The 26,206-nt window shown below is 50.2% G+C and overlaps 1 protein-coding gene across 6 annotated transcripts in view; it reads right to left on the reverse strand.

Annotated features, from left to right (window-relative positions):
• TOM1L2 (target of myb1-like 2 (chicken)) overlaps positions 1–26,206 on the reverse strand; it is a 158,616-nt gene that overhangs the window by 24,798 nt on the left and 107,612 nt on the right. For 2 of the 6 annotated variants that reach the window (XM_011975270.1, XM_011975267.1), the window contains 6 exons: positions 19,453–19,587; positions 17,506–17,664; positions 14,142–14,258; positions 4,120–4,253; positions 1,612–1,660; positions 1,033–1,156 (listed from right to left, as the gene is read on the reverse strand). In XM_011975270.1, the coding sequence (XP_011830660.1) occupies positions 1,033–1,156; positions 1,612–1,660; positions 4,120–4,253; positions 14,142–14,258; positions 17,506–17,664; positions 19,453–19,587 (718 nt within the window). The remainder of the gene's footprint in view (positions 1–1,032; positions 1,157–1,611; positions 1,661–4,119; positions 4,254–14,141; positions 14,259–17,505; positions 17,665–19,452; positions 19,588–26,206) is intronic. The other 4 variants (XM_011975272.1, XM_011975271.1, XM_011975269.1 and 1 more) reach the window with 3 other exon arrangements.

Raw genomic sequence — 26,206 nt, forward strand, 5'->3', positions numbered from 1 at the left:
CAATCACAGACTTTTCTAAGCCCTGATGTGGCTTCAGCATCCTTCTCAAACCTGTGTTCCAAGAAGCCAGTGAGCTGAAACCTATCTGCCCTCCTTGACCTAGTTAATATTGATTGTTTGTTTTGTTTTGTTTTGTTTTTGAGATGGAGTCGTCCCCCAGGCTGGAGTGCAATGGCATGATCTCAGCTCACTGCAACCTCTGCCTCCGGGGTTCAAGCAATTCTCCTGCCTCAGCCGCCCGAGTAGCTGGGACTACAGGTACCCACCACTAAGTCTGGCTAATTTTTTTGTATCTTCAGTAGAGACAGGGTTTCACTACTTTGGCCAAGCTGGTCTCGAACTCCTGGCCTCAAGTGACCCACCAACCTCAGCCTCCCAAAATGCTGGGATTATAAACCCGGGCTTGACCTAGTTAATACTGAAAAGGAAATTACTTCAATCATAGAGAATGTTCCATATAAAACATGGCAGGTGACCTTTCTTTTCTTTTTTTTTTTTTTTTGAGACAGTGTCTTGCTCTGTCGCCCAGGCTGGAGTACAATGACGCACGATCTCAGCTCACTGCAACCTCCACCTCCCAGGCTCAAGCAATTCTCCTGCCTCCTTCCAAGTAGTTGGGATTGCAGGCACTCACTATGCCCAGCTAATTTTTGTATTTTTACTAGAGACTGGTTTCGCCACGTTGGTCAGGCTGGTCTCAAACTCCTGACCTCAGGTGATCCACCCACCTCGGCCTCCCATAGTGCTGAGATTACAGGTATGAGCCACCACACCCGGCCGTGGCCTTTCTTTAATTCCTTGAAATTTCCCCCATCCCTGCTTTCCAACACAGATTTTAAACTTCAAATTTAGGGGAAAAAAAGGTATGCATTGAAGGTAAGGTGGTACAACTGGCTAGGACTCAGGAATACACTTTCACATGTATTCCCAAAAGACTCTCTTTGGGTCTTCCAAGAAAGAAAGAGAGGTGGCCTGCAAGGGAGGCCAGTGGTAGGAAGTAAGTAGGCCCTTTTATCCCTATGAGACACTCACCCAAGCCTGCAAGCTGGGAGGAGAGGGAAGATGGGGGCGCTGTGTTCCCCACCATCGGGCTCACCACGGCTGGAGACCCTGGCCCCAGGTCTATTAAGTTGTCTTCAGTCACTTCGTTCAGTACCTGTCAGAATGTGAGATTGGTCATGAGCCCCAGAACCCTGGAGTCAGGCTCTGAGGTAGAAGCTAGCAAGGCAACTGTGCAGGGTTCTGAGAAGAAAAGCATCAGCACTGCTCCAGTACAGAAGCAAGGTCACTTTCCCCATCTGCCTTCCGGGTCCATGGTGGCCCTTGATGTCAGTGAGCCCTGCCCACTGCCTCCTCCCCCTCCCCAGTAGAAGGAGGGGTTGCTGAGTCAACAGTGACTGTCCTGGGAGCTACAGACTTAGAGCTTCCTTGCCACCCTCCCATCAGGGGTGCCTGCTAGCTCTGCCCTAGTATCCCATCAACCAAAGCTTGCTCTTCAATTTCCCAAATATTTCAACCCCAGTTAGAAAAACTGGAGGTCTCTCCAGCCTCCAAAACGTGGAGGGGTAGGTCTGGCCTCAGGAGATGAGAGGATTCTGAAGGAATACTTACTCCATTACTGGCATTTTGAACCGATCGGCCAGACCTGTATCGTTCGAACCTAACGGGGGAAGGGAAAGCAGAAGTAAGGAGAGAGGATGCCTGTGATATGGGCCTGTGGGGTGCTCACTAGTCCTATGAAGAACCTCTGGGACCAAGACCAGCCAGTCCTAGTTGGGGGCTAGGGAGTGAAACCATATATCAACTCTGCCACGGCTTCCTCTGTGTGTGTGGCTCCCCGAGAGGATCAGCCTCTCACCCAGCACCCTGAATGGGCATCAGAAAGGGGTGGTGGCTGGCCTATCATAGAGGTCATTGTGAGTGTCCCCAGCCTCTCCTCACATACCTGGGCCCAGAGAGCTCCTCTTGTCCCTGGAGGGAGGGTGGCTTAGCCACTTTACCTTGGAGCTCTCCAATGTTTACAATGCCAGGCAGTAGCTGCAGACTCCCTACTTCACAGGGCTGTGTTGAGAAGCGCCCAGCTAGTGTTCCTAACATGCTCCCAACTGAATCTCTGGGGAAAGGGGTTGGGGTATGCATAGGGTGGGCACCAGTAGGAGGAAGGTAGATGCATGGCCCTGACTGTGGCCTGGGGAAATGCTCGCCAGTAGCTGCTACAGAGAGGCCTGGGCCAATCATCGAAGGACTGCTAGAAGGGTGGAGTGAGTGTCTTCCGCACCCAATCGGGCAGTGCAGGGGGACTTGGCTTTGAGCAATTGTCGAAGGCCAGGTCATCCTTATGTCAGGTGGGGAATGGAAGAGTAGTAATGAGGTGTGTGTTGGGGTGGGGCAGAACAGATTATGTTCTGCATCATATTTAAAAACTCCAAATGCCACGGGCAGCGGTAGCTAAGAGACTTTCCAGCTGGAGCCTTAGACACCCAGCTTTAGTGAGTTATGCCGCTCCACTTCTGTCTCCCAACTTGCTGGGGTCAGCATCTGGTGACAAGGGATCCCCAGGAGGAATGATCTGGGTAGGCAGTGAGTGTCCACTGTGGTTTTAAAAAAGACTTGTGTGTTTTTTCAACAGTGGTCTACAAGGAGAACAGGAATATTAATACATCTGAAACAATTTTAATCCTGGGGTAACTTTCCCACACTCATCTTCAATGAACAATGACTATCATCAAAGACACTCTAACCAGGATAGCACTTCTAGACACCAGCCCTGGCTTTGCCTCTGAATTCTTTGTAATGCTGGGACTGGGGGACTGTTGGGTGAAAATACCCATATTAGTTAGCTCCTGTTATGCTTTCTAGCAGGGCTTAAATAGATTTAACAGGTTAAATGCAAGCCCATTTACCATGGAGAAACTGGAACCACATGGCAAGACAAAGGGGCTTCGGGCAGGGAGTCAAGTCCCCTCAGATCTGCTCCTGTTCTTCAACTGATGCACTGGGGGTCCCAGGGACCCCCCACACTTACTGCAGAGGTTTCTTCGCCTGTCAGGTGGGCACAGAGCCACTGGTGTGTACTTCCATAATCAAAAGATGAGACAAGGCCCAAGGCTGTGACGGCCACAACAAAACCACTCTTTAGGCCCCCAAAGGGTAATGCAAACGCAAGCATCTGTCCCTCTGACTCTAACTGACGCCAGATCCTTGTCCTCCTGATGAATCCAGCAGTAGGGTGTGAGTCAGCTGGTTGGCAGAGGGGACCAGGACCTCAGGTCTGCAGGGGACTCAAGCCACTGTCCTGTCCTCTCAAGCCTCATCTTTAAGGGGAAAAGGCTGGCCTGATCATGGTCCTTTCTGGTCCTTATGCTGAGTCCTTCGTGAAAGCCCAGTGTGCTCCCATCAGGTGATGAGATGGGAACTGTGCTTGCCATTATTCCTCCTATTTAAAACTAGGTCTAAATAAGACATTTTGGGCTTTGTCCTGAAGGAAGGCTTTGGAAATAAAAAAGAATTTGTAGGTTTGTTACCTCAAACCCAAAAATGATTTGGCTGCAGAAAGAACTGAAATGAATGTGTGCACGCTTCCCTAAGCAGCAGCATTCCGGCACTTACACCCGCCTGCTTCCCCTGAATGCTCTAGATAACACTGACATTTGCAAAGGGAAAAGCTTTTTTCCTTTCTTTCTTTTTTTTTTTTTTAAGATGGGAAAGAGGAAATCCTTTTTCTTAGTAGAGATTTTTTTTTCCCTTTAATCCTTTTCAAATTCAAAGGATCATCAAAGGAGCAGGTGCAGCAGCTCTGGGACCCAGAGCCCCCCAAGTGCTACCCCTCCCTGGGGCTGGGGGTGGCGGGGCAGTGGGGAAAGGCAGAGCAGCCTGAGGCTTACAAAGGGCAGAGCCTAATTCTGCACGTCAACTTCCTGCTGCTTCTGCTGCTCGGTTCCCAGGAGGACAAGAAGCATTTTCCCTGTCAGCCGGGAACAAATTAGCATCTCTGATGAGTATTTTCCAACTCTAATCTCTCTCCCTCTCCCTCTCTTTCCTTTGTTTATGAAAGAAATCCCTCTGTTATGGCAACAATCTTTTCAAGGGGAAAAAAAAAGAAAGAAATCCGGCTCCCACCTCTCATATCGAAGGAAGACATTGTTGAGGTCGTCGTTCACATGCAGCAGCTCCTCGGTGACCTCCTCGTTGGACACGCGGGAGATGAGCTCCACGATGCGCTGCTGCATGGCCCGGCAGGTCCTGTTCAGCTCCTAGGGAACACATGCACCTCTGGGTAGCCTGCTGGGTGTGCTTTTTGTCACATTCTATTTCCTTTGAAAAAATTTGTACTGATTCTTAAAAGTCACAAAAGGAGTACATGCTTGTTCATGAAACCAGACATGTGCCGAATTCAAAGTAGAAGTTCCCTCTTCACAGCCTGCCCATCCTTCCCCAGAGGAAGGAAGTACTTTTTCAGCAGACAAATGTCCAGACAGACATACTGTTGTATGTATACAAGTACATGCTTGTACAAATCATTAAAAAATATTAAAATGTGATTCTTTGCAGATTGCTTTTTCTCAACAAAATATTCCAGACACCGTTCCCCATCACTTGGTACAGACTGCCTCATTCCTTTGTGTGTTTCATAATGTATCTCGCCATTCTTCTATTGTTGGACATTTAGGTTGTGGTCTCTCTTTCTGTGGCCAACCCAAATAATGCAGCAATGAACACCTGTACACAAACATGCATATGCACTTGGGCTAGCACTTCCATAGGAGGAGTTCCTTAGGAGGGAAATTTCTAGGTGAAAGGGTATGGTCATTTATAACATCAATTAGTAATAGTAAAAGGCACTCCAGAAAGATGACATCGGTCTACTTACACTCCCAGCAATAGCAGGAGTGTATTTTATGACTGCATTAGGTATATTTTGGTGGCATGTCTGCCACTTTGCCGAGGCCTCAGAAGCCCAGGCAGCTCCCTGGCTGGCCAAAAGAGGACATTCGCACACCCTGGAGCCCTCTCTACCCTTAGAAGCAACATCCCCCTGATGACAGAGCCTTAGCACTTTATGGCCTGGCTTCCATGAACCTTCCCTGTTCCAGAACAGCAGACTTACTGATGCCCTTGTTCAAATTTGCTTATAGAGCTCCCTCAATTCCTGCCAGGCCCCTTGCCATCTTGATGCCAGACTGAGGATGCTACAGAGGAGGGAGCTGGCAACCCTGCCAGGCTGGCCCCCAAGCATCCCTGACTACAGGAACTGCCTGTGACCAAAGCGCCAAGTCCCAGTGTGCCATACAGGGTTAAAGCAGAGGGAGATGCTGTCCCCACCTACCTGGGCACTGGAGGGTGCCAGTGAGTTAAGAGGATAAGACATGAAAGATAAGTCCCTCGTTCTCACAGCTCAGTTTCAAAACAACTTCATTTTGAAACCGTTTCTGGTAGAAGTGACTGATTTATTCACAGGAGACATGGTAGTCTCTTTTTAGTTCCTCATATTGTCTCATAATCTGGCTAGCTTGGCTAAAGGGTCTTCCTTCCTACCACATCATAAACTCTTGAGGGGGTGTTGCCATTTATCCACTCAAGGATGCCCTCAAGCCCTGCACTGAGCCACACAGTGAAAAAGCCCAGTAATCATCTGCTGAACACATCACACAGGTGGTCAATCAAGCCAAGTGGGGAATCAAAGGCATCCCCCCGTATGTCCCTGGTGTCCTGCAACACAGCACTCACACAGGGGCTGGGCTTCTTATGTGCCTTCCCCTCTAGACTGAAGCTCCTTGAGGGCAGAGAAGGCATTTCCCTGGTACCCACGACTGACACATGGGAGGCACTCCCCAAGTACTTCTGAGAGAATTAATGACTCTAAAGTATTCAGAGGCTGGTGCGGTGGCTCATGCCTGTAATCCCAGCAGTTTGGGAGGCCGAGGGAGGCGGATCACTTGAGGTCAGGAGTTTGAGACTAGCCTGGCCAACATGGTAAAACCCCATCTCTATGAAAAAATACAAAAATTAGCTGGGCACAGTGGCGTGCACCTGTAATCCCAGCTATTCAGGAGGCTGAGGTGGGAGAATTGCTTGAACCCAGGAGGCAGAGGCTACAGTGAGCCGAGATTGCACCACTGCACTCCAGCCTGGGGAACAGAGTGAGATCCTGTCTCCAAAAAATAAAAATAAAAAATAAAGTATTCTGAACTCTTGTCCCCACAAACCACCAGCTCAGTTATCCACATACACTCAGTCTTCTCAGCACTCTTCACTCAGAGAATCGGGAATTTTTGTTCATCCAGGATCTAATTTTCCCTCTCTAGGACTCATTCCAGGCCCCACTGAACCAGCAGTAAGCACTTAAAAACATACAGATAAGTGCTAGAATTAATAAGAAGAGGTGAATACTGGATCTTAATTGCAGGGGACACTGCTATCTAGTAAAGAGAAAACTCCACAAAATGTCCACTCTCTTCTGTTGTGAATGGCTCCTGTCCCCAGGCCAGGCAGGAGAGGGGCTCTCAAGAAACTGCCTGGGCCTTGGGGCCTGCCAGATGTGGTCTGGATTGCCAGGCAATAATGGCCACAGGCGCCAATGGACACTCACAGGTCAAAACCCAGTCACAATTACTGTACACAGGAAAACCAACAATGCAGGGGAAACACTCATTACAGAATGAAGCATGCTCAGGAGTGATGCTGATAAAGCCAGGCCCTTAACATTAAAACAAACAAAAACAAAATAAAAATGTCCAAACTTATGAAAGAAGCAATCACATTAGATCATGTGAAGGATTCCAATAGCCAGGACAAGTGAACAATTAAAATAATCATAGTATTTCTAATAGATTGTTAAAACGCAGTGAGCATCTCTGTTCAGGGCTGACAGGGGAGCATAGATTTAGGTTAACTTTGACAGACCTTCTTCCCCTGCTTCCTAAAAGAAAAAAAGGATATGTGGCCAACACTTGGGCAGCATATTTACCCCGCACTTTGGAAGAAGTACCAGAGGAAGACCTAGCAAAAGTGTGCAGGATGAAAAAGAGAGGCTGGGCAGTAGGACAGAGAAAACAGGTCAAACAAACTTCTGCCTCTCTGCTCTGCCATGGACTGTTCCAGGCCACCGTACGGGTCTCCTCCCCAGGGATGCGGATGTGCCAACACACATGAGGACCAGGCCAGGCACTGCTGAGCTCCTCCTCGCTCTAGCACTCCAGGTGTCTGTGGAAAATCTCTGATGAGCAAAAGGAACTCAAGTCCTAGCTCAGGACCCACTCCCTCCTACAAACAGGCCCATTACAAGAAAGTATGGCCTCTGGGGCTTTTGGCCTAGCAGCAAGCCCTGGCTGTCCTTGGTTAGGGAGGGAGAAAGAAAAAAGTCAATCACATTCTCCAATCACAGCTGCAGGCCAATCACAAGGCACAGGACCTGCAAGCCAGGGGAGTGTGGGAGCATGTTGTGGGAAATAGATCCAAGTTACCCTCCAGAAGACTGGGGCATCAGCACCTAAGGCCCATAGGCCATCTTCAAACACACCTCAGACTTTCCAGGATATAGGTGGCCTCAGGCACTTTCCACATTGCTCAAGGGCTCCTGAGAAGTTGGCGATTTACCTACAATGTCCCTTATCTCCTTTTCCATCAAACAAACTCCTACTCATCCTTCAAGGCCTCAGGATGTTTCCCCACCTCAGGATTTTGTCACAAAAATTTTCAAACATACAGCAAAACAGGATGAATTTTACAGTGGACAGACACCATATGCCTGTCACCTAGATTGTATCATTAACATTTTACAGTGCCAGCTTTAACACATACTTCCCATTTATTCATCTTCCCGTTCACATACAGTGTTTTCTGGGGATCCCCCACCATCCCACCCTCCTCAAGACTCCCACAGCATTCAACACACTCCAGTCTGCCATCAGAGCCCCTCTAGAAAAACCTCCAGCAAGGGGTGACCAGCCCCCATCTGCACTCCACACAGCAGAAGCCCCAAAACAAAGAGTAGGCCTCGTGGGTGGTTCACTGGATTTAGAGGAGAACCAAACCAGATTCCTCAGTAGACAGTAGGAAGTGTCTCAGAAACATGGCTACAAATACTCCAAGCACCGGCAGCCTGATGGAAGGGAGCAGGGGTTGATGTCAGTCTCTCCCACAGAGCCCTAGCCCCAGCTGGGTGCTGGGGACCAAGCTGCAGGCAGCAAGTAGCCCGTGACTGGATACACTCTCCAAGTCTCCAGTCCTCTGCAGGCCTGCTTCTCCCTGTGTAAAACAAGGGGGCTGCATTCATGAGGAAGTTCTTCTGCAGAGGGCCACTGACGTGCTGCAGCAGCCTCCATGGCACGGGGCCAGGGCAGCTGGGGCTGCTCTGCTTTTCTCAATTTCAAATGTTGCCATTCACTGTAAAATTTTATTTGTGGAGGAAAAGGTTCCATTACTTTATTTATTTATTTATTTACTTTATTTATTTATTTATTTATTTATTTATTTTTTGAGACGGAGTCTTGCTCTGTCGCCCAGGCTGGAGTGCAATGGCGTGATCTCGGGTCACTGCAAGCTCCACCTCCCAGGTTCATGCCATTCTCCTGCCTCAGCCTCCTGAGTAGCTGGGAATACAGGCGCTGGCTACCATGCCTGGCTAATTTTTTGTATTTTAATAGAGACGGGGTTTCACCGTGTTAGCCAGGATGGCCTCGATCTCCTGACCTTGTGATCCACCCGCCTCAGCGTCCCAAAGTGCTGGGATTACAGGTATGAGCCACGGGGCCCAGCCATTATTTATTTATTTATTTGATTTGATTTGTTGAGATGGAGTCTTGCTCTGTCACCTAGGCTGGAGTGCAGTGGCATGATCTCAGTTCACTGCAGCCTCCGCCTCCCGGGTTCAAGCAATTCTCCTGCCTCAGCCTCCCAAGTAGCTGGGATTACAGGCATCTGCCACCATGCCCGGCTAATTTTTGTATTTTTAGTAGAGATAGAGTTTCACCATGTTGGCTAGGCTGGTCTCAAACTCCTGACCTCAAGTGATCCACCTGCCTCAGCCTCCCAAAGTGCTGGAATTACAGGTGTGAGTCACTGTGCCTGGCCTCCATTACTTTTTTAAAAAAGTTTGGCAAGTATTAGATGATTTCTGAGGCTCTAACATTGTGACCTCGGCTTGGAGGAAGAATGAGCCCCAAGGGCACAGAATGCAGTGATCTCATCAATAGTCAGCACCAGGAACATCTGCTCTGGCCTTGTGTTTGCTGCCTCTTCCCCACAGCCTTCCCACTGGGGTGGTGGGTTAGATAGCTCCCAACCCCACAGGCAGGGCCTCTATGCTCCAATCCTAGAGAAGCATCCCGATGGCTTTCCAAAGAGCTATGCTAAAGACAGGCCCAGAGACTACGACTTGGGGCTTCCACTTCAGGGATTTCCAGGGGTCTCCGCACAGAGAAAGCTTTACCATCTCTTGACTTCAGTCTTTTACATCTGTTTCAAAAAGGAAGAAAAGGCCGTGCGTGGTGGCTCACACCTGTAATCTCAGCGCTCTGGGAGGCTGAGGCTGGTGGATCACCTGAGGTCAGGAGTTCAAGACCAGCCTGGCCAACATGGTGAAACCCTGTCTCTACTAAAAATACAAAAATTAGCCGGGCATGATGGCAGGTGCCTGTAATCCCAGCTACTTGGGAGGCTGAAGTGGGAGAATCGCTTGAACCCAGGAGGCGGAGGTTGCAGTAAGCCAAGATCATGGCACTGCACTCCAGTGTCGGTGACAAAGCGAGACTCCTTCTCAAAAAAAAAAAAAAAGGAAGAAAAAAAAGGACAGAAGGTGAGAGGAGGGCCAGATGTTAAGACTTTTGCTACCACAGTGCCAGGTGGCCACCTGCATGTCCTCTGTGGTGTCATCACAGCCAGACCCTCAGTAGGCTCACTTGGGAGACTTTCCTCTGCTTCCTCCACCTCCAAATCACTCAAACAGAGTGATTCTCTTTGGGCCTAAGACAACTGAGAGCCTACTGCTTGCTCAGGTCACCCTTTCCACTATGCAACAGCCAGGACAGGAATTTCCTAAACGTTGATGACTTCAGCTTTGGCCTTCTCCTATTTCTGGTCCTCAACAGAGGGAAGAACAGCTGGTCACTTGTACAAAAGTCCTCCATCTATTAGAACACCTTGGTAAATATCCTCTCTTTTCTATCTAATTAATCCCAATGCCTTTATCTTTTCTTCAAGGGACATTCTCATCCCTACATCACGCAACAGTCTTTTAATCATCTTTATGGATTTCCTCTGAGCCCTCCACAAGTTTGAACAGGGAATAAGGTCCTGAAGATCTGTTTTCTGTTGCTGCAAAGATGGGAGGGAGAAGAAAGTCTTTGTTGATGAGAAAGGAGAATAAAGAAGTTAAACATGTAGAATAAACCAGATTTCTCTAGAGAAAATGGCCTTGGCCATTCTGTCTTTATTGAAATGAGATGCAAGAAGCAAGAGGAGATACACCATCTGCTACTTGGAGAAACGAGGAGGCGGCCTCTGTTATTATCTGATGCTGATGAATGGCCACAGAAGAACATATATTTTTGGCATCATTGTATTAATTAAAAGTTATTCATTGAAGACTAAGCTCAAAATGCTAAATTGGGAGAGACAGAGGGCACTGGATGACAGAATCGCAATCTTTAAAGATCCCAGAAAACCGAACTCAGGCTTTCTGCAGGTAAGGGCATGCACTTTAGCAGGGACAGATGCAGTGTCTTGAATTTTGGGCCCAGACCTAAAGGTCCTTGCACAGGATGACAAAGATAGGCTTAACCACCAGACGAGAAGTGACGCAGCAGGGTTTTCAGCTGATGGAAACTCTCCATTTTATAATGTCTGCCTCTTGTGAAGAACTGCCTATCCATCCCCATGGTGGGCTGCCAACTGCCACATTTGTTCCATGTGGAGACTGGGCAGTGGGTGTGGCTTATGACAATCTTCAAATATTTAAGGATCTACCCATGTGAAAGAGGAATTAGTCTTGTTCTAGTGTCTAAGAAGACAGATCAGGATCAAAGTTACAGGGAGACACACTTTAGATCAATGTGTGAAAGGCTTTCTAACAACAGTCATGAAAGCTAGGATTTGTGAGGCCTTACCTAAGCCCAGCCCTGCTCCAGGCACTGCCAAGGTGTGAGTGATCACTCCAGTCTAGAGAGGAGAAGAGGGCCTGGAGATGGCTGGTGACTTACCTGGCATCACCCAGCTCATCAGTGGGAGGGGATGGATGGGAAGGCATTAATTCACAGGCCTGTGTAATTTGTATGTCTGCTGTGCTGCTGCCCAAAGTCTAACCAAGATGTCCATTTGAAAGCAAGTGGGCTGCTGTGAATAGCCTGTCATTGGGGATGTGCAGAAAGACCCAGTAGACAAGATGCTGTGGAAGAAATCTGAACACAGGTGTAGAGCTGAACCAACTTCCTGGCAGGTCTCTCCCAATTCAGAGAGTGGAGGATTTGACACATAGCTCAAGAGGAGGAGTTGCTGTGTTCACCCTGGGCACCCTGCCTTCCTTCTCCTCAGAGGCTCCAGCTACGCTGACAGCACAGGGTGCTAGAGTGGCCTCAGCCTCTCCTCAAATACCAGCCACATACCCATGAGTCTGCAGGCAAATAGCTCACACTGTCAAGTTTCCCTGCTGCTCTTGCTTTACTGCAGGAAGCTACACCCAAAACTGCTTTGCGATGTGCAGGAGGCAACCGGGACATAACCTGCCCACAGTTATGATCATCCTGGGGCTGACACTACCAATTACCTCTCTTCCTATTCCCCCCACCTCCTACTCCAGCAATTTATACTTGAACTGGAAGCAGCTTCTGTTGGTGGGAACATCTGGGTTGTTTGTTTCCATGGCCTAGCCAGCACTCTCAGCTCTGCACTTCTCTGCCCCGAGCACTCTGGCTGCCCTCCAGCTTGATGGAGGGTCCTGGGGACACATTCTGATTCCAGCACTTTCCAAGCAGACCGTGGTATTTCTCCACATGGAAGGCTGGCGGTTCAGTGTGGCTCTGACCCCTGGGAGACCCTGCCTGCTGGCTTCTGACTGCCAGGGGAAGAAGGGGAGGGAAGATGTCAGGGATGGCGGAGACGTGCAGCCAACCAGCCTGGAGGGCTGTGTCTGTTCACGGCTGTCCACAGTGCTGCCCAGCTCCTGAATCTCCTGTGCTGGAAGGACAGCCTCCCACTGGCACCCAGAGTCATTCTTTTTCTGTTTGATTTATAAGATAGCAGTGAGGGCTGGGAGGCTTGGAGTTGGAACAAAACAGAGGGAAGGAAAACGTCATGGGAAGCAACCTATTTTTGAAAACCGTGAGCTGACGCCAGGAGATTAGATTCTGTTTGTCTTGGCTGATGGGCTTGTTTAAAAAAAAAAAAAAGAAAAACCAAAAACCAAAAAAAAAAAAACAAAACCAAAACCCCCCTCTCCCCCCAACACACAAAGTATTCCTGCTGTCTGGGTCTGCTCTGGCTGTCTGGAAGCATCTTGGCTTTGTTCAACACACCCCCTGCTGCCAGGAGCACGGCTCTATCCAGAGCAAACCCCCCTGTCAGCAGGAATTCCGACGCTGACACAGCACAAAGCTGCCTCAAGAGGCCTTCTCAGTTTCTGGACTGACCTCAGAATCCTGTGCATCTGGGTAACGCCTGGCCGAACCTTCCTGCAGGCTGGGAATGGAGGCCAATGACAATGCATTCAAGGGAAGCCAGGTCCCCTGGAGTGTGGCACATATTCAGCTGCATCTGCTGAGCTGAGGCAAGCCTGGTCTGATGCAGGTGTGTCAGGAGTGAGGTCTGGGAACTAGGGAGAGGCCACTCAGGACTTCTCACTGGGGCTGGGCCAAGGGTACTTGTCTCAGCTTCAAGAGCAGGCTGGTGTAGTTACACGGAGATAAGTTGTTTCCCAGCTGCAAGCTCCTCCGGAGCAGGGACCACAGTTCATGTACCTCTGTGCCCCTAGGACTGTGCTTTGTGTTAGGCCTGGAACAGGTCTCCAACCACCCTCAACCCCATAAGAGCCGATGGCTTCAGAGTAGGAAGGGGGCACAATAAGCAGCAACCTGGGACCAGGACAGGGACTTCACAGGCGGCACGCATGTGCCAGCAGCAGGGTAGAAGGTGTAGCACTTGGGGACCAAGACTGACAGTGGACGGCTGGACACCAACAGCAGTATCAACAGCAGCAGCAGGTGTATCATAAGACACTCATGCCAGGTTGCCAAGTCAGTCTGGCTCCTGACCTGTTCCCTCAAGCATCTTGCCTCCCGTCGAAAAGTGTATGGGCCCTTGCAGTTCACAGCATCCTTTTTCCACCCTCCAGAAGGTCACTGCTTCTAAGGGCAGTACCACTGACATTTTCTGCAAATGCCAGGGTCATCTGAGGCTGGCTGTGGTGTAGATCTGGGTACTGGCTCTGGACCTGGCTGCCCTGGGAAACAGGCCTGAGGTAGGGGCCTTGACCCTGGTCTCAGGGGTAGGCTGCAGGCCACCCACTCCTGGACCCCTTTCTGCCATGCCCCCAGATCCATGGGCTGTCCAGAGGTGGGGAGGCCAGTGTGCAATGGCCAACCACAATATGCCTGGGAATCCTCACTGTTAGGGAAAAGAACGGGAGCATCACACTCGATCTCAGTCTCAGGATACCTTGGGGTTGAGGTGCCACTAGAAGGGCTCCTGTGCACAGTCAAGATTGAACAGGCCCTCCTGCAAAACATGATGTTGAGGGACCAAAATACAGATAGAGTACAAGCTCAACTACACTGAAAATAAACCTACAAAAAAGTCAGAAAGAAAATACATCAAAGCACCTATGGTAGTTATTTATGGATGCTTGGGTCAAAGAAAGTTATTATTTTCTTCTCTGTGCTTTCTCTTTCTTTCTGGCAGCATGTATTCTGCAACTGGCATTTTATAATCGGGAAAAAATATTATTAAGGAATATAAAAAAGAGAGACAATGGTACAGGCTTCTGCCTGTCCGTAGGCAACGTGAGGCTGCGTGTGTGCTGACATGGACTATCAACAACAGAGCCACTGGACCCGTCCCACCTCGCCACTGTGTCCCTGGGTGGGATCCTCCAACAGTGTATGGTGGTAGAGCTGCCACCACAGGCCAAGTGCTTCTGCAAGACGACTCACCTGTAGCAACTCCAGATCAGATGAATCCTCCTGTCCAGGGACCATTTCTGTTAACATCTCAGACATGACTTTTGTGTTTCCTCGGACGACGTCCAGTTCACTCCGCAGCCTGGCAATCTGGTGGGGGCCACGAGGAAGGAAAGCAGGAAGGAAAGGTCAGTCAGCCTGCACTTGCAATATCAGAATCAGCTTGCTCCTAGGCTAGTGACAATCCCTCTCACTGGGAGATCTGGGTTGCCTTTCTGAGTGCACACGGCAGAGGCCACCTTCTCATCTCCCTCTGGCCTGCCTGTCAGCTCTGAGAGAGCTGAATGGGCCCTGCTACCAACAGTCTGTTGTGCCTCTCTTAATGTGACACGAAAGCAGTATCACGTAGTGAAGGGCTCAGTGTCAGGAATGCACCAAGCTGGCTCTCTGTCCCGGCTCTCCCACCATGGGAACTTGAGTAGAAGCTGAAGCTCTCAGGGCTTCCGTTCCTGCTCTTTAAAATCCAAGTGCAGGAGGGCAGGAGCTCTGAGATCCCTTCAGAGCTGAGATCCTATTCTACGAAGCTCTGAGTTATAGACTCTGTTCCTAGGAGTTTTATATCTAAACACTAGGATCCTCTGAGAGGCTGGGCAGTGTCAACAGCACTTTTCTGCTGTGGCAAGAATGAGAGAAGAACAGGGGAAGACCACAGGGGAGACACCTTCCCCACCCAGCTCCCTACATGGTAACATAGTCCCTTGAAAAATATCCAAGCTGTCCATCAGCGATCCCAAAGCCTGGACTGGGCCAAGGCCCGAGGCTCCTCTCCAGCAACAGAGACATCAACACTTTCTCCCCTTGCCCTCAGTCCTGTGCCTCAGATCTGCCCCTTCACTCCCTCAACCCCCTCGAAGCATCTGCGGAAACCACAGGGACCTTCCTTGCCCACGGTGAAGTATCACAGAAGAATCTGCATAGAAGTGCTTATTGGTCCCATCACTCAGTGACAAGAGACCAAACAATGCTGGACAGAGGTAAAGAACTGCACACGACACTGAAGGGAGCCCTGGAAGACTCAGCAGCAGCATCCAGAGCCAGACCTGAGCCACTCTGAGCCTTCGTTTCCCCACTTACAGAAAGGTGGCACTAACACCACACCTCACCAGGCTGCTGTGAGGTTCCCACGTGGCGCCTGGCATGCAGCTATGCTCTCTACTACACACGTATGGCCCTTGTTCCTGCTCAAAGGTCCAGAGAGAGGAACTGTAATGTCATTCTTCCTGCACTGTGACCCAGCTTAAGTGACAACTCCTCTGCTCAGTGAAGCCTTTTCTGACTCTCCCCACCCCATTCTGAGGTAGAAGCAACCACTCCCGCTTCCTCGGGTTCCCACTCGCTGTGCCATCTTTCACTATTGCAGCTGTAGCAGCCTCTCCTGTGTGGGTGGGTTCGCTCAGCAGACCCTTAGCTTCTTAGGGCAGGAACTCAGCTGGGTTGTGCTTTATACCCTCAGCATAGAGACAGGGACAGGAGACCTCAATCAATGGTCTACCAGGGAGATGGTCTGGGTCCCGAGAGGCTCTTGTCAGCCTCTGGTTCTGTCTGGTGGATGATCCAGGGGTTTTCTTCAAAGTCTTGGTAGAGAGAAGAGGTTTCTGGCTAGGAAGGCCCAGGAAGGCTTTGGGTAGCCACCTGGTGGACTCTGAAGCCCTGGGTCCTCTTGGCCAGGCTGGGTACTGACCTGCCTATCTCTGCCTGCATTCGGCTCCCCCAGGGGCAACAGGCCTTAGGGCTCCTGTGCTACCTATGCCCAGACCCTCCAGACCCAGCATCTTATGGCTACTAGGAGGGCCTTCCCGAGCACCTCCCACACTGTATGTCAGTGAAGGGGCTCAGTAACTGTCCAACTTCAAACATTTTCTGCCTTCCCTCAGAGCAGGAAGGGCACAGTTCTGCCCATAGAAGCAGGGCCAAGAGCCAGAGACCTTCCCCACAGCACTTGGGTAGCAGCCATCATGAGGACCTTTTCCATCTGTCAAGCCCACACCTGCCTGGTGGGGTAACAGATCACCTGTTCTACTGATGGGAGACTGGGGTTAAATGTCCTGACTGAAGCCTACAGTGAGCAGCACAGCAGGGGGCTCACACCCAGGCCCTGGGGGCTTCAAGTTCACTCCTCCTCCTCTCTTACTCCCTGCTCAGAGCTAGCAGGGAAGTGTGAGGAACACGACATAACACTGCCCTCCCTACACACACACTGCTTGACCCTCTGCTTCAGTGAGGTTCCACAGTCATGACACTGTCGCAAATAGTAAATAAGAATTTGGTAAATATAGGCCAGGCGCGGTGGCTCAAGCCTGTAATCCCAGCACTTTGGGAGGCCGAGACGGGCGGATCACGAGGTCAGGAGATCGAGACCATCCTGGCGAACACAGTGAAACCCCGTCTTTACTAAAAAAATACAAAAAACTAGCCGGGCGAGGTGGCGGGTGCCTGTAGTCCCAGCTACTCGGAGGCTGAGGCAGGAGAATGGCGTGAGCCTGGGAGGCGGAGCTTGCAGTGAGCTGAGATCCAGCCACAGCACTCCAGCCTGGGCCACACCTCAGAAAAAAAAAAAAAAAAAAAAGAATTTGGTAAATATAAACATTGGAGAGTTTTTTTTTTTTCCATGTCCGACCAATTCTCAAATTGTAATTGAAATTCTCTGGATTCTTCTAAAGAGTACTCCCCAATTCATCTAAAAAATCCAGCGTGGGGTTAAAACTGCATTAGTTTATCAGGAAGTAACCCGGGAAGGTGGGGAGTGTTTGGGATAAAAGCAGGCTTCTTGTGCTTCAGGAGGGCCTCACTGATCAGGTCACAGGCTTCTGATGGCTGACTTTTTTTATAGGATAGATCTAAGCCTCTGCATGACAGACAAGCCCGTCACAACTCAGCTGCACTTCTATGCTTTTGGCCTCACGTTTTGCCATGGTTTCCTCCCAGATCTGGGCCCTACATATGTGCCTGCTCTCCAGTCAAGCCACCTGCTGCTCCGAGAGAGCTCTGCGCCTCTGCACCTCTGCCTTGCAATGTCATTGCTGAGCATGCGGTCTCACATGACAAAGCCCCACTCCTGTGTCAGGACCCTCTGTGTGTCAGGTCCCCAGTGCCTCCCAGGCACCACTCAACCCTGGGCTCACAACTCTGAGTCCTTGGTTCCGCTCCCCAGCACAGCCTGACCACACTCCACCATGACTGCCTCAGCATTTGTCTCCCCTGGGGATTGAGCTCTTCCATCTCTGTGTCCCTGACACCCAGCATAATGCCTGGCTTGGGAGGCCTTTGTAAGTGTCTCCCAGAAAGATGAATAAGGAGAGTCAGCTGGCTTGCCTATGGCCCCGAAGTATGCAAGTACCTGTTCTGAATTGGCTGTGATGGGGCCAGTCACACTCAGAGCCGGGGCCTGCGGTGCGGAGTAGGGAGCAGGAGGCGGCGAGGAATAGGAACCAGCACTTGTCCTCTGCTGTGATTGGGACCTGGGCATGGTCGCGGCTGGATCCACTTCAGGGACACTCTGGCATGGCAACAAGAAAGTCCTCTGTTTACCTGGGCTGCCTGCATAGCTGGGCCTGGTACCTACCCCACCCCATGCGGCATTTCCCCAAAGCTGCCCACGGAAGGCTTAAGGCCCTGCTCCACTGCTGCCCGGGTGAGGCTCACAGAACCCCACTGAGCCCAGGCTCTCCATCTGGGAAGTGGGGCTGCCAATGGCTCCTCCCTCTACTTACCTCTCAAGGAGTGTGTGGCAGACAATGAAAGCAACTCCAAAAGGCAGCACCGAGAGTGCTCTGTGAGCCCTCTGGTCATGGTTCCTATTATTAAGACCACCTTGGGATCCAAGTGGAGGGAGGGCGGTTATTAAGTTTTGCCAATCACAAATCTTTACTTTGTACCATAAGAATTACTTTTTTGGCCTTTACAAGTAGACTAATATAAATAGTAATTATGTAATTTACCAAATGTTTTTTGTAACTATAGGAACAACAACACTGCTCTCTGTCATTATTAGAAGAGTGAAACAGATTATGTTGATTTCACAAAGCATAGCGCACGGTCTGGAGGGATCATGATGAGAGCAAGCTCTAGAAAGGGCAATCCCTTGGGCCGGGCGCGGTGGCTCATGCCTGTAATCCCAGCACTTTGGGAAGCCAAGGCGGGCGGATCATGAGGTCAGGAGATCGAGACCATCCCGGCTAACACGATGAAACCCCGTCTCTACTAAAAATACAAAAAATTAGCCGGGCGTGGTGGCGGGCACCTGTAGTCCCAGCTACTCGGGAGGCTGAGGTAGGAGAATGGCGTGAACCTGGGAGGTGGAGTGTGCAGTGAGCCAAGATCGCGCCACTGCACTCCAGCCTGGGCGGGAGAGCGAGACTCTGACTCAAAAAAAAAAAAAAAAAAAAAAGAAAAGGCCATCCCTCATGCTTACCCTTTGGGTATCTCAGATGACCACTTGCACATTAAGTCGTGTTCCTATGAGAGACATGCACAGGTGTGCTGTCCTTCTCAGAGATGGGCAACGGGGGCAGGCAAAGTGACATGTACTGGGATGAGGTGCCTCTCCCAGACCCTGGTGCTTTCCTGGCTCTCCCCCAGGCTAGGAGTGGAGCTGATTCCCAGCCAGTAGAGGGACTAGCTTCCTTGCGAAACCATGAGTGGCATAACCTACATGCTTTTAACCCTGAAGTGCCACGCTGCCCCCTCCATGGTGCTCGAGTTACTGTTGGCACTGCAAAAGCTTTGGTGGGATGCCCCTAAAGGGACCTTCCCAGAGCTTTGATCCCAAGGCTGATGGAATCAAGGATTGAATCCAGAATCAGATCTGGATTGATGCTGAATGCTCACAGCTCAAAATAAATTTTAGATCCATTTGACTTTGTATACTTGAAAAACCAGAAAGCTAATTTTTGCCCCAAGAGTGACATCAAGACCGCTGTATGCTCTGAGGTGCTATGGTGCTCTGAGGGACAACAGGATTCCCACACCAGATTCTAGGGGCCTCTGAAAAGCAAGTGCTAATGACCCTCACAGGATGGCTCCGCCCGAGTAGCCATTTCCATGAAAACCCTGAACTGATCCCTCTATTATACTCTTCCACAGACACTGCTGCCACTTAATCACCAGTCAACCAGCTGTCTCACTCCTGCATGCCCCTTGTTATTAAAAAGGAATGCCCCCAAGCTTTAAGAAAGCATGATGACAAGCTGAATAATTCAAAGGCAGCAGCAGAAGGGTGGCTGCAGCAGCTTGGCTCACCCGTTCTGCAGTAGGTCTTTCTAGAAAGTGCCAGCTGGAAACTTACCCGCTGTGGTGTGTGTATGGGAGACAGAGCGTCCAAGTCTGCCATGGGAAATTCAACCCCTTTCCTCTTCAGCTCCTCATATATGTGCACAACGCCGGTGAGATCAGGACTGCTTCGAAAGGCATCAGCCCATGCCTGGGAGAACAGAAGCCCTGTTAGGAAGCATTTGTCAAGAGCTGCTGTGGTACCTGAAAATCCAAAGTGGCCTAGGTCCTCTCCCTGACACCAGTGCTGTCCTACATGCACATGCAAACTGCACTGGCTAAACCCATTCTGTTCCTTCCTTCCGCAACTGCTGCCACGACACAGCTGGTGAAACCCTGGCTTTCAGTGGTGCTGCTGAGTGTGAACAAAAAACACAAAACTTAATTTAGCATGTATTTCCTTGGAGAAGAGACAGAGAAATAACACCTATGCGTTGTGGTGCATCCTAAAAAGCAGGCATTTCCCTAATGGCAAGGAAATCAATTGCTGGGGCTGTTTAGCTGCAGGGAGTGGAAGGTGCAGCCTTGTCAGCTCAGTAGGGTGCCTGCCCTCTGTGCAGCAGCACCTCTGCCCTGAGAGCTTCTACTGGTGGAGCTGGGAACCCGCAACAAATTGAGCAGAAAGGAAAGGAGAAATTGATGGGTGACATGAAATAAAGGCTAACTACAGGTTTCCTCAGATCAGAGACAACTAATGCCGAGCTTGTCTAGCCTAGCTCTGTATAGCGCTGCTGCTGGTAGGTGAGATGACTGTGGTTCAAGGGAAGAAGAGCCCATTGGGAGCCAGACCCAGGCCAGACTGGGGAGTTCACCCCCAGGGGTCCTTTTCCCAGATCCAAGCTTCTTCCATGATGTCCGCTGCCAAAAATATCAGCACACATGTGCCCAAATCGAAAAATCCAATGAAAACATGATCACTAGATTCCCTTCAGTGAAAATATACCACAGAGAGGAAACAGCAAAAATTCAAGTAGATTATCATTTCTGTCGACTCATGAAATTTAAAAATTAAAAAAAAATTCTGGGCCGGGCACAGGGGCTCATGCCTGTAATCCCAGCACTTTGAGAGGCCAAGGCAGATGAATCACGAGGTCAGGAGATCAAGACTATCCTGGCTAACACAGTGAAACTCCATCTCTACTAAAAATACAAAAAAATTAGCTGGGCGTGGTGGTGGGCGCCTGTAGTCCCAGCTACTCAGGAGACTGAGGCAGGAGAATGGCATGAACCTGGGAGGCGGAGCTTGCAGTGAGCCGAGATGGCACCACTGCACTCTAGCCTGGGCGACAGAGTGAGACTCAGTCTCAAAAAAAAAAAAAAAAAAAAAAAAATTATGTTTTTTGGAAGTCTCAGACTGTATCAAAAAAAGAATATCCAAAGGGCTCCCCAGAAATGGCCCTTCCCATGCTGTCCCATTCACCATACGTACCCAGAGGAGGAGGCAGAGCCTCTTGTGCCCATGACTCCATTGCCAAGTCCGTCATTGTCACAGCATTTAACTGCTTCCCTCACTCCAGCAATGTGGTACAACCAATCCTGAGGCAGCTACAGAAACTCTATCTCTAACCAACAGACCCATTTGAAGTTAAAAGGTCAGTTTCCAAAAAGCCTCCTTAGTTATGACTGATGCATCTCACTTACCAGGAACAGTACTGTCAGCCTGGCTTTCCCTGATGCACTTATTGAATTTGCATGCTCAGGGATTTAAAGATACTGGATCAGGACAGCCCCTCTTGGTCAACACTCCTTCTGGATTCTGAGAAGGGCCAAAGAAGGTGCCTCACAGAGCACTGTTCTGCCTGGAAGGTCCAGCTGGAAAGTAGGTTGCCCACAGGGAGTGCCTCTGGCCCCGCCCCCACCAGCTGCCATGGCTGCCGTCACCTGGTTCAAAATCCAGCTAAGTCCTGTGACTCCAACCTCAAAATGCCCTAGCATTTTAGTTTAGGGTGTTGACTTTCGGGTCTAAAAACCAGTTTCACAGCCCACTGTGGGAGGCTGGGGAAAAAACACATGGCAGTTTTTCCTGGCACCACTTCATGCCTCTACATGGAACACCGACAGCTCCAGGGACTCCTTTCAATTCATCCAGCTCTCTACCCAAGCCAAATCTGAGATAACAGGAATAAAGATGAAAGAACTATGGCTCTTCTCTCCAGCTGGAGGATACTTCTTGGGGTCCACTTTCTAAGGCACTCTGCTCCCATGTTCACAGAGACAGGCTGCAGTGGGAGGGAAATGCATACCGAAGTTGGGCCAGTCAGATGCTCCTCCTTCCAGGAACTCAGCAGCACTAGGAGCTGGGTTGTTCTCACTGGGTAGGCAGAACTGTCCTCTGTAACTCCAGGGCCATGTGCCAGCACAGGACTGGAAGCAGAGACTGCCTATGTTCTCCAGAAGGAGCAGCTAGAGCGCTCAGAGGTGCAGACGTACAAGAGAGGATTTGGAAGGCCTTCCTGATCTTTTTTGTCCCTTCCCAGGGCTGGGTGACCTGGACTTCTGGGAGACCCTGCCCTGTCATGACAAACTCTTCTCTTTGCCTAGGCAAGCTGGAGTTGACATCTGTTGTTTGCGACCAAGTAGTCTTGGCTAATGTACCCGCTTCCCACCTGCCACAATTCCAACCCCTATCTGGGACCTCCGTGCAGACTGGATGAGATGGCTGCTAACAGAGCAGATTATTGAATAGGATTCTGATGCCAATGGAGGAAAAAACAGGGTGCGGGGGCATCTCTGAAGAAATGCAGCTCTGGGTGTCTTTCATCTCTGGGTATCTCCCATTCATATGTGAAAACGTAGAGATGGGAGACATCCAGAGATGCCGTGTGTCCCTAGCATCTTCTTGGGACATGCCTCAATAATTGGGTATGGGTCAGAGCAAGACAGGGTCTTGCTCTGTCCCCCAGGTTGGAGTACAATGGTGGTGCCATCTTGGTTCACTGCAACCTCTGCCTCCAGGCTCAAGCAATCTTCCCACTTTAGCCTCCAGAGTAGCTGGAACTACAAGCATGTGCCACCATGCCTGGCTAATTTTTGTAGTTTTTGTAGAAATGGGGTTTCATCATGTGGCCTAGGCTGGTCTTGAACTCCTGGACTCAAGAGATTCACCCGCCTCGGCCTCCCAAAGTACTGGGGTTACAGACATGAGCCAACTGCACCAGGCCCAGATACCTGTTGAAGGCAGACACCGAGTCTCTCTCACCCTTGTCCAGAGAAGGCAGTCAGTCAACATTTGTCAGGTTAAACTGAATTCAGTTCTCACAGTTACTAAGCATCCTTATTTTACTACTTCAGAGAACAGAGGAAAGATGGCCACTTAGGCTGTCAACAGACTGAAGCGACAGTGACAAAGGAGGGGTGCTGGAAGGCTGACCCAGCTGAGGATATTCCCTAGGGGAGATGCGGCAAGCCTCAGGAGGTCTGGCCACTCTTGGAGTCCTTAACCTGAAGCCTGGGAGCAGCAGAGAGGGTGGGGCAGGCTACCCTCCCCTAAAGCTGCCTTTTCAGAAAGCAAAGTGATGCAGTGGTGTGGGCACACTCTGAGGGCCTGTCACAGGAGCTAGCTGGTTAATGGCCAAGTGGCCAGCTCACTGGAAGCCTTCTTTTCCTGCCTGTGGCTACAAGATTAGGGGCTTGCAAGACCCAGAGGAAGGTCTAATGAGGAGAAAAAAGGAAAGAGATCAATTCAGATCTCCTTCATTCCTTTGGACTGTATACAAAACCCCAGACTAAAACCAGACACAAACATAAACCATATCCTATTCATTTCTGTATCCCTTAAAGTTTTGACAAAGCTTTGAATCATCAAATTTCAGACCAATAAACCATGGCTGATTTAAACTATAGGCTCTGGGATGCCTTTGGATAGAAGAGAGCTTCTGTCAGCTCCTGCTTACGCCCCAAGACCAGACTTCCTATTCCCAGTGACAGGGTCCCCAGGGAGCTGCTGTCCACACAGAATCTGGCCAGAGCCCAGCTACCAGGCTCTGATGTCTTCAAAGAACACACACCTCCAGCTTCTCCTGTCCCCACTCCCATCCCCACCTCAGTCAGCTCACTTTCTTCAGTGGAAAGAAAGTATTTTTAGACTATTGCTGGGGCATGGGGAGGGGGGCCGGGGAGGCATGACCACACTGAGGTGACTCTGCCAGGATGACTCCATTTCTGCTCCTGAAAACAATTTCAAGGGAAAGGCTTAGGGAAGGCATAGAGTGGGGGCATCCTTTTTGTCTTCTCAACAAACGGGGCTTAATGTGAGCAAACAAAAAGGAACACAAGCCAAAACACCAGCCAAGGCATGAGGTGAAAACGTCGGGGTGAAGCTGAAAGCTGCCAGAAGCGAAGTCTTTGGTACCCCCGGGGTAGGAGTGAGTGTCAGCAAGCTACTAACCAGGCTGCACCACTCTCAATGTGTCTCTCCTCCCATCCTCCCAGGAAGACCAGCTCCATCCAGACAGGCAGACCCTGTGGTGAGGGTAAGCCGACTGAGCCCTCGCACCTGTTGGTAAAAGGTCCCAGAACCATGCTGCTGGGTCTGGCTTTTGGTGGGTTGAGGGGGACTGGGTGGCTACGGATGGCTGCAGGGCAGCCAGAAGACAGAAAGCCCCCATACGGGAAGGGAAGGAGTGCAGTGGGGGAAGGAGGGGTAGGCATCAGTTGGATTCTCTTTGCAGTTGGCCAGGGTGCTACTGATGGTAAACGTGCCACTGGGTAGGCTGACCATGCCTGCGAATGGCACTCTGAAAGGGAATCAGAAGGTGGGCTGGGGGCAGGCAGATGTGCACGGATGAGCTCTATCACCCATTTCCCTATAGGCACAGGGAGACTTTGGAAAAGCTAGTGTGGAGCCCAACCTCCCCCTTCCCCTCAATCTGGCTGCGGCTCTGCTTCCACCATCCCCAGGGCAACCAAAGGGGCAGTGGGCTTTGGCCAGCAGCTGGTAATCAGAGCCATGGGTTCTACCTCTGCCAGGACCCCCAACCATGCCTCATAGGCAGAAGGTGTTAGGGAGGCACGTCTGTGTGGCCCCTTTACCTTGAAAGCTTTTCAAGTGCTAACACATTCAATCTACTTTTCCAGAATGGAAAGGTTAAGGCTGTATCCCACTCCACCCCCAACCCACAAACAGTCAAAAGCCAGTTTAAGTCCTTCCTGACTGGGCCCTTGCCCTCTGTCATCTGCAAACCTTCGTTTTTCCAGTTAAACTGCTGGCTCCCTGAGGGTAGGGCCAGGACTGACCCTGCCCCACTTCTCTGAAGAGCACCAAGAAGCATCCTGACACCACGATGGGGCAGAGGAGTCTGTTACTGCTCTGGCACCCCACGCTTAGCTGAACCTCCTCTAAGCCTAGCCGCATTGATATGAGAGCTGCTACCTATTCACAGGCTGGCAAGGCAGCCAGTGACCTGTCACCTCCAACCCCATTTTTGTCTCATGGTGGGAGCAGCACTTTCTCTCCTGGGGGAATTGTCAGAGTCTCTGGGGGAGCCTTAAGATTTTCTAAAGTATATTCAACATGCAAACAAAAGTACTTTCTTTCTCAAAGGGGCTAAAAAAAGGTTGACCCAATGCAATACTACTCCACGCTCTAATGAAGAAGATTGAAAACAGGGTATATGGGTGAGGATGTGAAGCAACTAACATTCTTGAGTGCTGGTGACCGAGGACACCCAAGAGCCTCATGGAGGCCATTCCCCACCACCCAGCAACCTCATACCTCAGTATGAGGTGGATACATGTGAAATTGCTAATATTTGGCCATTTTTGACCAACAAAGATGGCACTTTCACATATTCAACTTAATATATTCCCATTAAAAAGGAATATATATGCTCAACAAAAGTCAAGTGCTAGATGCTCATAGCAGCGTTTTTCACAGTAGCCCTACACTGCAAACACCAAGTCCCCATTAACAGTGGGAGGAGTAAAGAAACTGCAGCGTGTTCACACAATAGGACTTGGTACAGCAACGGGAATAAAAGACTTAGAATCACAGGGAATAATGCGTGTGACACCCACAAACACAGCAGAGGCAACAGAGCACTCTGGACAAAGTTCAGGAACAGAGAAGACTCGTCTATGCTGTGAGAGCTCAGGCAAGTGGTCATCCGGAAGGTGGGAGGTTTTGGGTATGTTCATATTCTGTTTCCAGATGCAGGGGCTGGTTACATGTTCAGTTTGTGAAAATTTATCAAGTTGTACACACTTTTATGTGTGATTTCCTGTATATATAATTCAATTAAAAGTTAAAAAAAAAAAAAAAGAAAGGGCTAGGGATTCTGTTTATTCTATTGGTTCCCCTTGTTACAGAAGCCAAGCCACCTACAGCTGAATGCTGCCTGCTGTCCTCTGCTGGGCAGCCGTTACCAAAGGCGAGAGCTCTTCAGGAACACTGCAAATCCAGAGAGGAAGAACACTCTCCAGCTGGGTCATAACCCCCATCTAGGAGTAGCACCCTTATCTGAAGCCCATGCTTTTCACAGCTGGATCAGGAAACTGTGTCCAGTCAGGCAGAAGCTTGCAAGGCATCTCAAGGCCCCATTCTGCTCAGGTCCCCGTGGCCAGCACACACTGCTACTGCCAGGCCAGCAGGGGGAGGCCTCAGAACATGGTGCTGGTCACGTCACACCATGGGCTGATCTCATGGGCTTAGGGTTGAGAGCAGACAGGCAAGAACCCCAAGTTCCATTTTACAGATAAGGTAGTAAATGCCCACATAAATTACCACACCTGTCTGAGGTTAGCAGCAGGGGTGGGTGAAAGCTGGGAGGAGC

Source organism: Mandrillus leucophaeus, unplaced genomic scaffold, assembly GCF_000951045.1.
Source record: "Mandrillus leucophaeus isolate KB7577 unplaced genomic scaffold, Mleu.le_1.0 Scaffold153, whole genome shotgun sequence".
Lineage (NCBI taxonomy): Eukaryota > Metazoa > Chordata > Mammalia > Primates > Cercopithecidae > Mandrillus > Mandrillus leucophaeus.